Below are 17,178 nucleotides of genomic sequence, written 5' to 3'. Positions count from 1 at the left end.
CCCTGCCCTGTGTTCCCTGCTGCCTGGCATGGTCTTCTTCCTTTCTGTCCTTCCTCCTCCAGGGCTCATCCTGCAGATCCCTCCCCAAGGGAGGCTGCCTTCACCCTAGCCCCGTGAGCTCTCCGTCTGAGGGCACCTCTGACACCCAGGACCGGAAGCCCCGTTGTGTCCCAGCATGCCAGCGGCATCTGGCACAGACTTTGCAAATAAATGCCAACAAAGGGTGGGAAGGGCATGGCCTGTGTGGGCCCTGGCAGGGGGCAAGCCCGGGGGCTCCGGGAGTGGACCTTTCCCCACCCCTTAGGCCAGGTTCATTTCTAGACACGTAGCTACCATCCTGAGCAGGAGGTGTGTGCGGGGCAGTGCCAAGGTGGAAAAGCCAGAAGCCTCTGAACTCGCAGTGAACTGTACGGCCAGAGGAGGAGGAGCAGGGCCTAGAGACCCTGCTGTGGACCACCTGATGGGCCCCACCTCAGTAGTTTCCCTGGCCTGCTGGGGGCCACGGGCTGCCTAGGGCAGCAGGTGATTCTCAGGAGATCTGTGCCCCACCGAGGTCTGTGAGGAAGGTTGGAGGGACCCGGAAGGATGAGATGCCCCTGCCCATCCTGCTCAGCCTGGCCCATCCCTCAGGTGGCCCTGCTGTGCACGGTCCCTACAGACCGTCCACACAGCAACCTCCTTCCCATCCACGCTGCTCGTGTCCCGTGTCCTGACTTCCGCTCCATTCAACCCTGCTAGGGGTTTGGGGGGAAAAGATTGGGCCCAAACTCTTCTTCTCTGTGCCCAAAACCGACTTTTATCCGGGCCCAGGAAGAAGAACCCAGCAGGCTACCACGTCTTCCCCCAGGCAGGAGTGATTCTGTAGTGGGACAAGGCCACTGATTTCAACACCGTGCACTTCTGTGGACTTGAGAATCTGGTTTGCCAGCTGGGAGCCCTGAAAGCTCCCAGGAATGGATATTCCTCTCAGACCAGAGAGAGATACTAGCCAGGTTAGGGGGTTGGGAGAGCCATTCTCGTCAGAGCATGGAGACTCCCAGAGAGCAAATAAATTTGATTATATTGAACACAGCAATTGATTTTTTTCTAAATAAACATGCATGAGAAAATGGTAACAGGCATCTGTTTCTGACGAGAATCAATTGACCCCAAATTAGAAGAAAATCTACAAACGCAAACAAGCACGAGAAAAAGTGGTTGGGGCCATCGAAGCTTGTCTAGTGAGGGAGGGAGGGAGACGGACAGACAGACAGACGGATTTCCCTGTGAGCCTTTCCGCACCAAGTAGCTTCCTTGTTTGTTGCTCTTCAGCAAATGTGGTTTTGGTCATGAGGAAGGGACAGTAGCTATCATTTTGTGAGCCCTTATTCGGTGCCAAGCCAGTGCTGAGCCCTTCATGTGCGTATCTTATTTAATCTTCATAGCATCCCCATGTGGAAGGCACTGTTCTCCCCACCTCACAGATGAAATCACAAGGCACATGTTTAGGCAGCAGCAAACCCAGGACTCACGCTCAGTGGACTCCGGAACCAGTGCTCTCCAGCACTGCTTGATATTGACTCTCCAACCCTGAGCTGTTACCTGGTGCCCTCAATTGGCCTTAGACTTGAGGGGAAGAGCCCCAGGCCCAACAGTCCCTTCCGAGCAGCACGCATTGGCCTGGCCTTCGATGGGGTAGACAGTGAGGAGCCCAAGCCCACACTCACTCCCCGGGACTTAGCAAAGCCAAGTGCCATAATGCTCCCTCCCCAGGGAGGTGGGGAAGTGGGAGCGCGAGGAGCCATCCTGCTCCGCAAACAGCCCCACCGCCTCAGCTATGGGCTGAGCCCTGCGTGGTGTTCACCCTAGTGGGCCCATCCCCAACAAGATAAACTACATCCTGTCACAGTGCATCACAGGCCTCATTTGCCAGAACACCGAGTGGTTCTGATGCTGTTCAGCAAGCATGCCTGAGATACAAGACCTAAGAGTCATGGGCCGTGTGCTTCAGTTATAATTTCTTAAAGCTCCCTTTTGTTTCTTGGTCATAGATTGTGTACACATGTTTGTTCTGAAGTAATCCAGCTCTGGGAATGTACCTAATTAACTTAAGCAGGGGCTTATTAGTCCTGTTAACTAAAATTCCCTAATCTATGAGGCCAAGTATTCAAAAGCAGCCTTTAAGGTAGGATTAAGGCAAAGACGAGCTATTACAAAATAGAACTGGGGCCAGTTTTCCTAAATCCGCTGTGGGGCTGCCGCTGTGAATTGCCCTAGCCCAGCTTCCCCGTTGTATCTGGCACGGTTGCTCCGTGTCTGGCATATAATAGGTGTTCAATAAATATTTGTGGGATGAGCAGACCGGCTCCTTCTAGCATGGGTATCCTGCAAAGCATATATTCAGTGCTTCACTGAACTCGTATATCGATGAGATGGATTGGCAGGCCGATGGACAGACAGGCCCCATGTACTCCAGGTGCAGCCTGCACTGCCCGTGCTAAATGCCCAAGACCCCCAGTGAGTGGGAGGGACAAGATTCTCTCGAGACCAACGGAGGAGCCTGGCTGCAGTAACCTCATGCTGTCTTCCAGATGACCCGTGCACCATGGCCGACTATGCCCGCCTGAAGAATGTCCTTCTGGCGCTCCAGGCCCGCCGGCGGCCACTCCCAGATGAGGACAGCCGACAAGACCCTGCCTCTCAGAAGCGCCTCCTGGTGGAATCTCTATTTGCGGACTTGGATGCAGATGGCGACGGCCACCTTAGCAGCTCGGAACTGGCTCAGGTAGGTACAGCGTATGCTGAAAAACCGAATTACAGAAGAGTCCGGTTTCCTATGCAGTGTGCAGATAAAGAGAACCGGGAGGTCCATGTGAGCACAGTCGTTCATAACTGCTTTTGTAACGGGACACTTCGGAGGCCTCTCTCCTGCAACAGCAGCCTTTCCCCTGGGAGTCAGAGAGCTTGCATTCAGTGCCTCTGAGAATCTCTCAGTGTTTTCCCACCCGCCACCTTCAGCCAATATTTACAAACAAGCTTCAAAACGCTCTCAGCTAGCTGGCAAAATACATACTTCCGAGGGGCTAGCCTTGAATGTTTTCATCAGGATGTAAGTCTTGTCTTCTTGGCATCCTCTACTTTGCTTGGCGGGAATGTTGAAAGGAAGTAGGTCTCGCTTCCACCAAGCAGCTTGGGGGCTCTTTTTTTTTTAAACAGGATAAAAGTGGCTTTTATTTTTTAGTTTGTTAATTTGTTTTGAGAGAGAGAGAGAATGGGAGAGGGGCAGAGGGAAAGGAAAAGAGAGAATCCCAAGCAGGCTGCACACTGTCAGTGCAAAGCCCGGCACGGGGCTCGATGCCAGGAGCTGTGAGATCATGACCTGAGGCGAAATCAAGAGTCAGATGTTTAACCGACTGAGCCACCCGGGCGCCCCCAGGACCTCGCCATTCTGCAGGGCCCGACCTGCTTTGCTTTGCAGGAAGCCCTGCCTCCCTCCGCAAGCACAGCACACATGTCCCTTTCTCCAGCTCCGAGGTGGTGCCCGGGCAGTTATTGTCTGCAGCAGAAAGTGAAGGAGTAACCCAGAGCACCAGCCCCTGCCAGCTGCCGAGAGGGCCTCTAGGATGCTGGTGGCAGACAGGCAGGTCAGGTAGGCCAGAAGAGCCTGCGTTCCTACTCCCGCTCTGCTGGTCTCCCTCGAAGGGCCTGGAGCCTCACCGGGCAGGTGCAGAGATATGCAAGGAGGGTGAGGTCAGCCTCTCCGTGTAGGCTGGTGGGGTGGGGGCAGCTGTTCCTCAGAGCCCACAGAGTGCCCACCCGGAGGACAGACAATATAGATGAGTCCCCACCTTCGATGCCACTTTAAAGACATCCTTCACACGGCACAATGACCTTATCAAAGCTGCGGCCAGGTCACTAGGAAAGACTGGGCTGCAGACTGCCCTGGCACTCTGTGTGCATCCACTGTGTGCATGGCACTAAGCAAGGCCCTTTACTAATGACATAAGAAACATAAGAGAGTCCCTTTGTGTGCAGTGTAGTAGCTAGGAACTCAGACATTCTGGTCAAGCTTCCTGAGTTCAAGCCTTGCCTCCTGTATCTACTAGCTAGTGGTTCTTAGGAGAAAACCTCACCTGTCTGGGCTTCTGTTTCTTGTCCATGACCATCACAGCGTCAGCAGGTGGATGAAAGGAGCTAAGGCGTATGAAGTGTTCGACATGGTGCCTAGCACATGGTATCCTCTCGGTAGGTGATAGGTGCTCAACATCCATGCCATCATCACTGCCTTTGTTATTATCATTTCCCCCTTCAACCTTTTGGCCATCCTCTAAGCTGGGAGGTACTCCTGTTATCCCCACTCTACAGATATTTTTAGATGAGGAAACCAAGGTTCCAAGAAATCAAGTAACTTGCCTGAGTTGTGGTCACTGTCAAGAACATGATGAACTCAGGCAAAACCCAGGTGGGCTGGGGCAGCTGGGTGGCCCGGAAGCATCTGACTTCAGCTCGGGTCATCATCTCACGGTTCGTGAGTTCAAGTCCCTCATTGGGTGAGCACGAGTCCTGCTTCCCTCCCCCCTTCCCACCCCTCATGAGATTCTCTCTCTCCCTGTCTCTCTCTCTCTCTCTCTCTCTCTCTCTCTCTCTCTCTCTCCCTCTTCCCTTCACTCACTTGTGCCCTCTCTCTCAAAAAAAAAAAAAAAAAAAAAAAAAAAACCCAGGTGGGCTGATGCATATGCACCTACTCTCCTCACAGCATGAGGGTCTCCCTGGGGGAGAATGGCTCCCATAAGAAGGCTCCACTTTGTTCTCCTAAGGTCTGTGAGGCCAGCAGGTGCCCACAAAATCCAAGTACAGAGCAGTCACCTGGAGGCTTTGCCACGCAGGGTCCCCCTCTCAAGGCCCTCTACTCCAGCCAGTCCAGAGGCTGCTTGCAGAGAGTACGTTGTGAAGCACAGATTGTAAGGCATTGCAAAACCCTGCTGTGCTCACTCTCCTGGGCAACACGTGCCAGTCCATCTGTACGTAGCCTGCCTCCCAGGAGGCTTGCAGCCCACGGCCTCCCGGGCACACACCATCCCAGCCCTGCCAACCATCATGTGACCATCTCCGGGAGTACTCGGCTCCCAGCTATGGCTAAGACCCCAAGGAGCAGGGCCAGCCACCCACAGATGACCCGAGCCACTCTGGGAAAAGCCCAGGTCCTGTCAGTTACAGTTACCTTGCAAGAACAACCATCTGGCAGTTCCCTGCACTACTGGCCGTTCAGGGAGCACTGAGAACAGGTGGATTTGGCTTGTCTTAGACAGAAGTGCCTGTGAGCTCTCACCGCCCCAGCCCCATGTGGCTCCCAGGTGGCTGAGAAGTAAACAGAACCTTCCTAGGCATGTTGCTCTAACCTGGCAGGCACATGCCCCGAGGCACCTGAAGCCGTTAACAAGTATGGTAATCGGATTATGATTTCCTCCTTAAAACTTAATGTATTTAAAGTCCATTTCATAAAACTGCCAAGCAGAGCCCAGCTAAAGTGGGCCTTTCCTTGACACTGAATCAAAGGTGTCAGGGAAAAACTTGTCAGTCCTATGAAAAGTTAATCAATTTCCAATGTAGAAATAGACAAGGGGAAATTTCCATCTTTGGAAGATTGATTTCCGGCGTTCTGGTTGATCTCCCTTTTATTGAACACTTACTTGCTAGGTGAAGGGTCATTTTTTTTTAACGTTATCACATTAAATTGCCTTTAACGTAGCAGGCCAAGCTAAAACTGTTAAATAAAGAGAAAATGTCTCTGTCCCCCTCTCCCCACAAAATAAAATGAAATCATTTCCTTTCTTCTGAGATTTCGTTCTCAGCATTTTCCTTGCAAGACTTTAGTCCCGGAAAACCCAGCCTCTGGCTCCAGCTGAGTGAGGGTGCCTGGAATTTCCACCCTTAGTCACCTTTTGGCACCTGGCTGGTCATGCTGGCGAGGCTGTGGCCAGAGGAAAGTTCATAAAGGCCCATCCGTAGCACCATGCCAGAATCCCAAAGGCAGACGTTTATGCCCCTGGCAGAACGAGGCAGGCAGAGCCATGGAGCTCAGGCCAAGTCAGTAGAATGGCAGCTGCCCCTTTCTGGGGGGACGGGTGCTGTGACTAGCAGGTGCTGCCCTGAGATCCGTGAGGGCTTTTGGAGTGTGGGGGGTCAGGCAGGCATGCACTGATGGAGAAGTGACCTTCCAGCTCTACGAAACTTCCAGCTCTAAGAAACTAGGCTGCACTCAGCCACTGTTTCTTTGCTGAGTTAATCTGATCAGGCCCCTTCTTCTCCCTGTTTCCCCATCTGTAGCATGAAGGGGTAGACCAGGACCCGCAAAGATCATTCCCAACTGAGACCGTCTGGGATCTGTCCACCTGAACCCTCATCCTGACTCTGACCCGACCATTGTGTGACCCTGGGAAAGTCCCTGCCCTCCCTGAGCCTCAGTTTTCTCATCTATAGAATGAGAGGGTGAGGCAAGACAAAACCAAAGAGCTTTGGGTGCTCCCCATGGCCCACTGAGCTGTCACTGGAGTCTTCACCCCTCCCTTGGGCGGTGACCACAGCCCCTCTTGGCTCCAGCCATGCCCACAGCCCTGAACTCACTCCCTGCTGTGGCCTCATCCCTTTCCTCACCCACAGCACGTGCTGAAGGAGCAGGACCTGGAGGAGGGCTTCCTGGGATGCTCACCGGGTGACCTCCTCCGATTTGATGACTACAACAACGATGGCTCCCTGACCGTCCACGAGCTCTACACAGCTTTCCGTAAGTCAGCCCCAATGAGGGGTGTATGCGTGAATGGGCTTGTTTCCACAGGCGGGCTTGCGCCTCCCGCTTGCGGGGCTCTGGAGTCTGTCGTCGGTTGTCTCCATCATTGGTTTCTTTCATACGTGAAATCAGTTGAATTTGTTTTGCAACAAGCCTGAGCTTTAAGAAAAGGGTAAAAGAGCGTGGGTGGGAAGAGGGAATGCACGCTCTGTTACTTTTGGGTAAAGGCCCTTCTTGGTGTCACTGGAGGAACCCAGGACTGTGACTTAAGTGTGGCTGGGAGGGCACTGTCAGATACCCGAGGGAGTCTATGACTCCAGGAGGCAGATTCTGCAGGAGCGTTCTGGAGGCTTGGCCGGGCAGGAGGAATGAGCTCCGGTAGAGAGCTCACAGAATTCAGCAGGGAGGAGAGGGGAGGGCAGTGCTGACCCCAAACTTGAGACAAGAGGGAACATTCTTGGCCTCAAAGAGATGAAACCCCTTTATGTTTCTTAAACATTCAGCCCCTGCTTAAAGCAGGTGATATGTGCATCCTGTGTGAGACACCCTTGGACATGACCTACAAGCTCACTGCTCCTACCAGCATGCCCTAGAATTTGGGGAATAGGTGTGAGACCCCCCCACCCACCCACCGCCAAGGTGCATTGAGTACTCTCAAGCACAGATCCTCACATCCTCTCCCCAGCCTCAACCTCTACCTGGAGTTCGGCTTCTCAGAAAAATATTCCTGCTTCGTGTTGGCATTTCATGCCGTTAATGCAAACATTCACAAGGCCTGAGAAGCAGTCATGATTCACTGGCAGGAAGGGCTCTTGTGGCAGATAGAGGAGGTACTCATATGACATGAGGAGAGAAACGAGTGGGACTCTTCCCTGTGGAAAGTCCATGAACTTGACACGGGGGCAGGGAGGGCGGGAAGGGTGCCTTTCCGGTTCACAACATCCCTGTTGCCGAAGCTCAAAATCCAACCCCCAATTACAGGGCTCTGCCTGATGTACTGTGATAGGTACCCATCGTCCTTCTCCCTGCCCACTACTGAAACTCCTATCGACGTACAGTAGTTCATAATAAGGTGTGAATGACTGGTAGGCTTAACCTGCTGTGGGAGGTGTTTGCCTTGTAGAAAAGTTTATGCCTTGAAATAAATCTCTACATTTTAGGGGCACCTGGGTGGCTCAGTCGGTTGAGTGTCCGGCTTCGGCTCAGGTCATGATCTCACGGTTTGTGAGTTCGAGCCCCATGTCGGGCTCTGTGATGACAGCTCAGAGCCTGGATAGAGCCTGTTTCGGATTCTGTGCCTCCCTCTCTCTGCTCCTCCCCTGCTCGTGTTCTGTCTGTCTCTCTCAAAAATAAATAAACATTAAAAAAATACTTTTTTAATAAATAAATCTCTACATTTTAGAATGTGTGGCAGTATCAGCAACTCCCTAGACCTAGCTCATGAGAGCCAATGACTAGATTTTCAGCAATTTTGCAGGGAAACACTTGATAGCTTTAAATCAGCCATGGTGGGAGTATCTACACCACAGAAATTCATACCACACAAATGCTACAAAAGGGGGGGGCACTTTCTTCCTCTGGAGAGCCAACTGTTAAGCACTGACCTGCACGTCACTGGACAAGACCCTCCCTCCTGTCCTCAGTGTCCCCTCCTACAATATTCTCCCCACCTTCCCCACATAGGGACCCCCTGGTGATTCTAATCTCATAGAACACGAACAAGAAAAGAGCAGAGGTCAAGGCAGATGACAGGGAGAGCATCCCTGCATGTCAGGAGAGGAGCAACCAGTGTCCTGGGCACAGCTCTGAGGCATTCCCAGCAATGCTTTCTGTGCTCGGCCCCTCTGCAAAAGATGGGAGGAAGGAAGAGGTCAATGCATACAGCCAGGTACCCAGACTTGACTTCAAGGACTTGGAGGATGCACCAGGCATCACTACTGAGATGTCCCACGATGACATCATTAACCAGAGAATGGCACCACTTAGAACAATCCTGGTACCTGGTACTGCAGAAGCCTCTGCTCCGTGAGTTCTGTTTCTGAGAATCAGTCGGGGCCAAGGAGAAAACTGGCTTTACTCTTGAGGAAATGCAAGCATGCTGATTGCCCATGATGAAAAAGGCCTCCCTGGCCTCCCTAATGAAGGTCATTATAAACATGAGCTACCTGTGGAAAAGGAGGGATGTCATTACTTCACTTCCAGCCATACGTCTCATGCAGAGCAATGTGGGATGTGTTTCCTTCGTTCCTGGATTATTATTTGAAAAGCTTTATAATCATCATTTTTAAAGCAAATTAGAATCTGCTGTTGCCTTGGACTTGTTTTGAACCAGGCAGCCAAACCATTCATCACAGCCCAGCCCCAAAAATAGATATGCAATAAAATGTAAACTCACAGCCATTAAGGAAGCCACAAAATGAGTTAACCCAGCCATAAAGGCCTGACACGCGGCCACTCGGAGCATGAGGCATCAATGGTTTTTCAAAGTCATAGGGACTCTATATGAAATTCCCATAGCTATGGGAATGAATTTATGGTTCAGTGAATGTTAAATAGGTAATTGAAATGAGACATATAGGTACAACTTATTACCCAGAAATCAGTGGACATTAAAGAAACCTCACTAAAACTAAGAAAGTAATATCTCAAACACTTCAGCAACAACATTTTGGATTTAATTTAAAAACTGGAGCCAATGGGCTGGCATGGGTTGAGACTTTGACATTATATTTTTCTTTTTTTGCCAGGGTCCTTGGGCACCAGGCAGGACGGGGTCTGTGGGGTACCTCCTGGCAAGACTTGGTCACTCTGTTAAAGGATGGGTCTGGAGGACCTCTGCCCGAGAAGGGGGTTGTATTAAGTTTTTGGTGTTGTGTTGGGCAGTGGGCTGGTGGAGGGGGGTGGGGTCTCCTAAATTGCGTCTTCCCATGCAGCTGGCTTAGCTCAGGCTCGGCCGGTGTGTGCCATTGTCTGCAGCTGGCTGGGGACATTGCCAGGAACCCCAAGGCTGGTGGCTGCCGTGCTCCGCTGAGGTGGTTCATGCTGGGGCTGCACCCTCTTCCTGTCTCTGCGGAACAGGTGACCCCTCCCAGGGAGGAGGGCAGAGGCCAGGTACCTCAGCCATGGGAGTCAGTCCTGTGCCTGACTGTCAGATGGAGCTAAATCTCCTGCTCATCCGTCTCTGTACACTGGCGGGCATGAAATATAAGGGTGGCCTCCCTCTCTCCATCTATCACCTGAACATTCTCTTCGAGTGGCTTTTGGCTTTCCATATCATGGCCTGATCTCGGAACTAAGGGCACAGTGTTCTCTCGCCACGTGCCCTCCACCCTCCCCAGCACCACCACCCCCTCCCTCTCCCCGGCCACACCAGCCACAGAGCCACCGCTCCTCTCCTTGAGGCAGAGGCCCAGGCCCCAGGGTCCTTGGTGAGCAAGATGTCCATGCATCACAATAAATTAATCTCAAAGTTGCTCGTTTAAAAAGCTTTCCAATAATGCACGTTTCTGCACTTTTCTGAACGTTTAGATTGGGATCGTGGGGAAAACATTGTTTAAATGGGGATTTTTCTCTCGCTTTCAATTCTTTACAAGCTTCTTGTGCTTTTTGGAAAGATACTTGTCCTTTTCATTGATCCTGTGAGGGAGACGTGTCGGCTGGGAAGGAAGGGTTTGAGCCGCGAGCCGGGCAGGATGCAGGGCTTCACATGCTAATGTTCTGGGGTCACAGATGCACCGTGTCACGGAGGAGAACTGCAGGGAGAGGCCTGTGTGGGAGCAGGACACCCTCCCTGCACTCCAGGCAAGCAAGACGGAACACAGTGGTTTCATCAGATTACCACACTACCTCTGTATCCAGGGCACCTCTGTGAAACAGAGGAGATGGTCACCTGGCGAATTTACCGCTGTGTTTCTGCTGTCACTGCTACAAAATGGAAGGAAGGTGCAGCTTTACCTTCCATGCCCTCATCCTCTGGAAAAAGGGATGCCCGGCACAGGCCAGACACCGTGTCAGACACGCTACGTCAGGCAGCCCTCAAGCCAGCCCGTGCTGGGTGCTAAAGCTAAACACCCAAATCCATCTGGCTCCTTATCTGTGTAAGGGGAGTGCAGGCTCGCTTCACAGGGTGAGAATGCCGCTTTACCCTCCTCCGTTTGGTCCCTGAGTTTTCAATAGTGAGTACCAACATTTCAGAGAGCAAAACTTTATCTCTTTCATTGTTGGCTTTGGAGAGCAAGAGATACCTGTGCACGGGCCTCAGTGCCAGTGGAGGCCAAGACCGCTGTTGACATGACACCCTTAACCCCAAAGGGAGGAACTGGTTGCCTCACAGAGGACTTGCAAATCACATGTCCAAAAAATCGGATTCGCTGCCCTTGGTCCCTCCTGCACTCAAGGGTATAAAGTAGCTAACCTGGCTCGGCCAAAGGAGGAATTGAAAATCGGGAGACAAGAGGGGCTGAGAGGTGTCCCTCCCAAGGACAGAGGTGAGGGTGCTTTCTCCTCCCCTCAGGCATAGAGAGACGGCCTCCATGTGAGCTTGCTATGTGCCCCTGAAGCCAAAGCCAGTGTGCCATCTGAATGATTTTGCTTGTTAACAACACTAGAGTTAATAGTGGATTCTTAACATCGAGTCCTATAAAATGACACCTCACATTAATCATGTGTCAGCACTGTGTATTATGACCCAGTTTTACAGATGAAGAGACAAAAACTCAGCGAACTTATGTGGCTAACCCATAGTCACACAGCAGAACCATGATTGAACGCAAATGTCTAGTTCCAGAAACTCCTCGCGCATTTCCACACACTTTACAACTCTTCGGCATTCTCCAGTAACGAGAGTCTCACTGTCCCCACAGCGTGTTTCCCTAAATTTCACGTCTCAGCTCACTGCTCTCCTCCTCTAGGAAGTCTTCCTCGGTTTCTCTTCCTTCCACAGAGCCCCACACATCTTCCTGTGTGTGCTCACATCCCTGAGTTCACCTCTCCACAGTAACGAGGCTGTGACCTGATGGTTCAGTGTCAAAGCTGGTTCAAATCCTCCTTCCGCTGCTTACTAGCTACATGACCTTTACCAGAACTAAACCTGAGCTTCACGTTGCTCGTCTGTAAAATGGCTTCATGACCATCACAGACGTGTACTCAGCACTAGTAAATGCTAAGTGCTGAGTAATCATGAACCAAGTAGGTCAGGGACGGACGTGAAGATTTTTGCGTGTTTTCCCCGCAGCCCCCACTGCTCCCAGCCCTGTCACCCTGTGCCGTTGTCATTATTATCCTGCCCCAAATTAGTGTATAGGCTCCAGGATGCCAGAGGCTGTTTTGCTCCCCATGCCTATCATGGGGTCTGGCACCCAGGAAACCCTTGGCCCATGTTTGTTTAGTGAGGGGATGAAGCGGACCTCTCTGCTTGCCAGAGGTCCAAACACAATGTAACTGTCACTAAAGGTCCCAGAGGGTCTTTGCACGTCTCCAGGGGAGCAGAGGAAGCACCTTGTTGGAGCCCCACAGCCAGGACCTCCACTGGGGAAGCACCAGCCAGGTTGGACCCAGCCAGCAAGGGCACCCCTGTGGCTTCCCTAGCAGCCCCAGACATCTCTGATCACCTGCATGAGTGACCGGGGTGGGAGGTGAGCCCTGATGCCCACATGAGCCTAATGCTTCCTTAATGAAGACGAAAGCTGCTTGTCCCATAAAGCTCCCATCCTGCTCCTGGGGCCACTAATTGGCCATTCAGCCCTCCTCAGGATAAGTGTTCTGTTAGGCTGTTAGGCTACCTGCCCGCTGCTTAATTACCTCTACCTCTGACAACTGTGTGTGGAGATAAGGGCTCCCGCTCAGGGCTGCCATGGCAGGAGCCTGCAGCCCACACCCCCACCCCCACCCCCCTCACACCCTGGCTGTGAGAGGACCAGGCACAGGCCCTCTGGCTCCTGCCATTCCCACCAGGAGAGTGGCTCTCGTCTCTGTGCGAATCCATGTACCTTGGGACTTAATTCATCAGCATACAACATGGGGTTGTACTTCCTCTGAGTGTAGCTCCTGGGAACCTGAAGGACCCGCCAGCTCAGCCCCGGCTGGGCCCCCGGGGCCACCTCCCTCCCTCCTGAGGCCACATCACAATGCCAAAGGCGACACCCACACAGCATGCCCTCCTGAAAACTGGAGACCCTGGCCTCTCGAGACCCCGCCTCCCCGAAGCTGGGCCCTGGCAGAATAGGAGGGCAGGCCTCTTGAGCAAAACCTCTGAGCACAGACACCCAAGTTCCCTGACTCAGGTGAATGCCAGAAATATCAAAGGAAGCAATACTATGACTGGATCACTGTGGGAAGACAGGGCAAGTGTGCCCTGAAGCTGGTGTGGGCCGGGCTCCAGGAAAGGAGGGACAGCACCTGAGCCGGGGGTGCAGGCCTACTCTCTCCGCTCAGGCACAGTTGGAGGGCAGTGTCCATATAAGGAGCAGGCCAGCTGACTGGAACATTTCAGGGGCACCAGGCCAGGGCAGGAAGACCACACATGAGGACAGGTTCAGAAGCAGAGACCAGAAGGGGAAGGAGGAAGAAAGCATCAGGTCGGGAAACATGCACAGAGCCTGCTCTCTGGCAGGCGACATAGCTGCGAGCAGGCCTTGCCCTCAGGGAGCTTGCAGGCTGGCACACGGCAAATAAAGCAGGAGCCGGGACAGGAGAGAGGCCACCTGGCCTGAACCTGTGCAAGCCTTTCGAGCCGGCGCCCGGCCTGTGAGGCACCTGCAGGTGTGCTGGCCCAGCAAGTCCCCAGGGAGGGTCCTGAGTATCAGCTAGAGCCATGCACTCAGCCCTGGAAAACCCCTGTGGCCACTAGAGCCTTTCCACTAATGATGATCAGGACAGAAAAGCAAGCAGGGCTGCTGTGTAAGGAGCTGCCCCAGTGCCTGAGCTCTGTCCTCCCAGGTGCCTCTGCTCAGGGGGCACATGAGCAGCCCTCCCTCTGCCCCAGCTGTGCCCAAAAAGCCATCAGCAGCTGCTGGGCTGGGGGCGATGCTCAGTGAGCGCCTCCTCCCTGGGGAGCGGGGCTGGTGGAATGGGGACCCCCGTACATCTACCAGGGCTCTGGGGTGGGGCCATCTCGCCCTCATCATGCCCTGGAAGAGTCGGCTCTGAATCAGAACTGCTGTTTGCTGGCCAATTTCTGCCTCTTGGGAGTTTGGAACCCAGACGCCTCTTGCTCAGGTTTGCTCCTACCAGTTGCATTGTCGGCCTGCAGTTTCCTGCATTGTCTGGAGCTGAGTCTTCAAGCACTTTCCATTTTTAAAGATCTCAGCTGGAAGCTGTCAATGGCCTCAGTGCAGAGCAATTGAATAGTAGAAAATGAACTAATTACAGGTTGTTATTGAAAATCTATTATATACAAATTGCAAAGAAAACTCATTAAAACATGATACTTTGGTGCTTTAAAAAAAAAAAAACCCTCCTCTTGGAGGAAGAGGCAGGGGCAAGATGGCTGGATACATGTTCCTCATGCCCCAGAGTAACAATTCCCAGCAGGTCTGCATATCAGGCTCTGGCCTCCTGTCACACAGCCCAGCCTGACATTAGGCACTACAGAGAAACCTGAAATTTTGCATGGTACAGAGAGTTCTCTGAATGTTAGTAAATACTCAGAAATGGCTGCAGAGGAAACAAAGAATTTCATTACAAAGATATAAAATGAGAACAATTTTAATGTCAGCTTCTTACCAGGATAGCACCCTATCGTCCTCATAAATGTCACTGTTTCTACAAAGCGTTTGCGAGGACTTCAAAGGACTTCAACATGCAATTAAGCACTCAAGGTCACATTACCGATTTCTAAGCTTGCTCCATGGCACTGGAGTGTGGAGAAGCCTAGGGATGTGTGTGAATGGCTGAGCCGCCCAGAGCCTGGATCTCAGAGGGGCTCCTTGGATGCCGAGGCCTCTTCCCAGGCTCCAGGCAAGGGCCCAGATAGCAAGCTGAGGCCAATGCAGGGGTGCATCCCAGCCTGCTGCCTCCTGGGCCTGCCATCTGCGCTGGAGTCTCAGTGTGGGGGTGGTCCGGGTGGCAGGTGTAAGCTCTCTTAACACTCAGGGACCCTTAGTGCTCTGAGGTGTGGAGAAGGCTCACCCCGTGTATTTCTGAAAAAAGGGCTCTCCCCAAGGCTGTACACTTGGAGCACAAATCCCTTGGCCTCTGCCTCTGGCTTCCCTTCTCTCTAGCCGCCTGTTTTCAGGCTCTGTGATGATGCTCCTCAAAACCCTTTATCACCACCACTATGCAGGCCCAGCTCATGAGCCATGCTGGGGAGTGGAGGGGCGCGTGAGGGCTCTGCTCACACGTGCATAGTGACTGAGTGCGTCAACAGCATGTGGCCCACACTCGGGCATGGGATTACTCACAAGCCCCAGCACCAGGGTGGCTCCTGGCAGGACGTAGCTGGAGAGTTAGGCCCTGGTGACAGGCAGGACCTGGAGAGACAGAGAGAGGTGTCTTCTTCCGGGAGAGGAAAAAAGGGCAGGAGATGCCCACGCTGCTGCTGACTGCCAGAAGCAGGCCTTCAAGTGGCAACCGAGGGGCTAGTTGGAGACCTCAGACCACAGCCAGTGACCCACCTTGGGTCTCTTCTGCGTCAGCAACACCCGCTGGCTTGTTGGTCCCTACCTTATGGTGACTGTTACTCATCAACCCTCCAGCCCCAAAGGCTGACCGCGCCTCGTCCTGGCCCAGGGCCCAGCCCCTCCCAGGTTCTCCCTCTGGGCAGGAAAGATGGTAGACGGTTGAAATATGGGCAGACACCAAAAGACCAAAAGCTCCCGAGCAAAGATCGCAGCAGGAGGGTCAGGACAGCCCCAAACCCAGGAGGCAGAAGAGAGGGAAGGAGAGGAAGGGCTGCGTCTGAGAGAAGGTGAAGTTGTTGCCTGAGGCATTTTGTTCCAGCTGGAGAACAAGGCAGGAGCAAGAGAGAGAGAGGAGCCTGGAGCTTTCCAGAAGGTGGATGTTCAGCCTGGTATATAGTAGGTGCTTGATAAACATTCGCGGAAAGAATTAAAGACCATGATGGATTTATTTGTTTGTTTGTTTGTTTTACTGGTAATAAAGAGAAAAGGTTCAGAGTGGTTGTAGCAGTTCCCAGACAGGTGGTAGAGGCCATCCTATCCCCCACACCTGGTTAGCTGCCCATGACTCCACAGTGGTGGTGGGTTGGCAGAGAAAAGAGATATGCTGTGTGATCTGCAGCCCCTCCCTCAGGCTGGAAGGCCCCCACTCGTGCTCCCTTCCACTCACTGCTGTCCTGATGGGACTTGTCTCTCCCCAAAAGCTAGCCTTCCCCCTGACCGTGCCAAGCCACCCTCAGATCCCCTTATAACTCTGGCATCTGACAAACCCTCACCAAATGCCTCCCAGAGGCTCCCAGGCTAGACACTGTAAGGGGTCCCAGGACCAAAGCGGGGACTGGGATTTAAATGCTCTTTGCAGTAAATCAGGAACAGGGGAGGTGTTGTCCACTGAAGAAGGAGGACACGTTCCGATTCCGGGTAGAAGGCAAGTCTGCTGACAGCCATCTGCTCAGAGCCCCGAGTTCCTGTTCTGGCTCTCACAGGGTTTGGTAGGGTGCTGGGGGCTGCAGACTTGGGCCTCTGCTTAGGAAGGCTGCTGCCGTCCTTGGCCCGGTGGGATCCAGGTTGGTACTGGGACGAGCAAACATGCATAACTAGTTGGTTAAACTTGGGCTGGACTCAGCAGGGGCACGGGAAGGAAAATCAGTTTCATTCTCATCTGTGCGGACTCTCCCGTGAATCCCGAAGCTTCTGTTGCCTGTGGGGCTGAGGCGGGGGATGAGCTAGGACCACCCCCACGTGTGGCTGCCACACAAAGAGGCCTTACTGTCACCCTTTAAAACACGGGGCTACTTGGTCACGGTTTCCCACGTCCAGCTTTGGCCGGGATTCTAGCCATCTGGCACTGTCCCTTTCCTCGTCCAGCTCCACACTTGTGATCTGCCCAGGGAAGGTGGGAAGGAGCCTGGTGTGTGAGCTGCCCCAGGCAGCCCGCAAGCTGGGCCCTTGGAGAGCCATTCTTCTCCAGATGGCATGGGCGTTTTGTCTTCAGACAGGTGCTTCGGGCGCAACAACTGTTTGTACACTTGTCGGGATTGCAAATCGCATCCGGGTGGGACGGAAATGGGGCCCAAAGGACTCTGCCCCCTCCATGGGTAGCAGGAGGGGTAGTGCGGGCTGGCAGGTGGCTCCTCTGAGTAGCTACTCTGGGTTCTCTTGTCTTCCCAAAAGCTCTCAAGCCCTCCAGACAGGGCCATTCCTGAGCTGAGTGCTGGCCACATGCCAGACATTGCACCAGGCACCTGGCAGGTCTCCCTCCTCATCCCCTGAGTCCTAAAGGTAAGGAAACTGAGG

The 17,178-nt window shown here is 53.1% G+C and overlaps 1 protein-coding gene and 1 long non-coding RNA gene across 5 annotated transcripts in view; one reads left to right on the top strand and one right to left on the bottom strand.

Moving 5' to 3' along the window:
• Positions 1-17,178, top strand: part of FSTL4 (follistatin like 4) — a 725,054-nt gene that overhangs the window by 591,758 nt on the left and 116,118 nt on the right. For all 4 annotated transcript variants that reach the window (XM_019831942.3, XM_045058882.1, XM_023255130.2 and 1 more), the window contains 2 exons: positions 2,571-2,764; positions 6,640-6,763. In XM_019831942.3, the coding sequence (XP_019687501.2) occupies positions 2,571-2,764; positions 6,640-6,763 (318 nt within the window). The remainder of the gene's footprint in view (positions 1-2,570; positions 2,765-6,639; positions 6,764-17,178) is intronic.
• Positions 11,427-12,905, bottom strand: LOC109500552. Its single transcript, XR_002158158.3, has 2 exons — positions 12,754-12,905; positions 11,427-11,777 (listed from the first exon to the last, which is right to left on the bottom strand). It is a non-coding gene; the product is annotated as an uncharacterized LOC109500552 (long non-coding RNA).

The sequence above is a fragment of the Felis catus genome, chromosome A1 (assembly GCF_018350175.1).
Source record: "Felis catus isolate Fca126 chromosome A1, F.catus_Fca126_mat1.0, whole genome shotgun sequence".
Taxonomy (NCBI): domain Eukaryota; kingdom Metazoa; phylum Chordata; class Mammalia; order Carnivora; family Felidae; genus Felis; species Felis catus.
The sequence above is the reverse complement of the archived record's forward strand: the minus strand, read 5'-3'. Positions and strand labels throughout refer to the sequence as shown.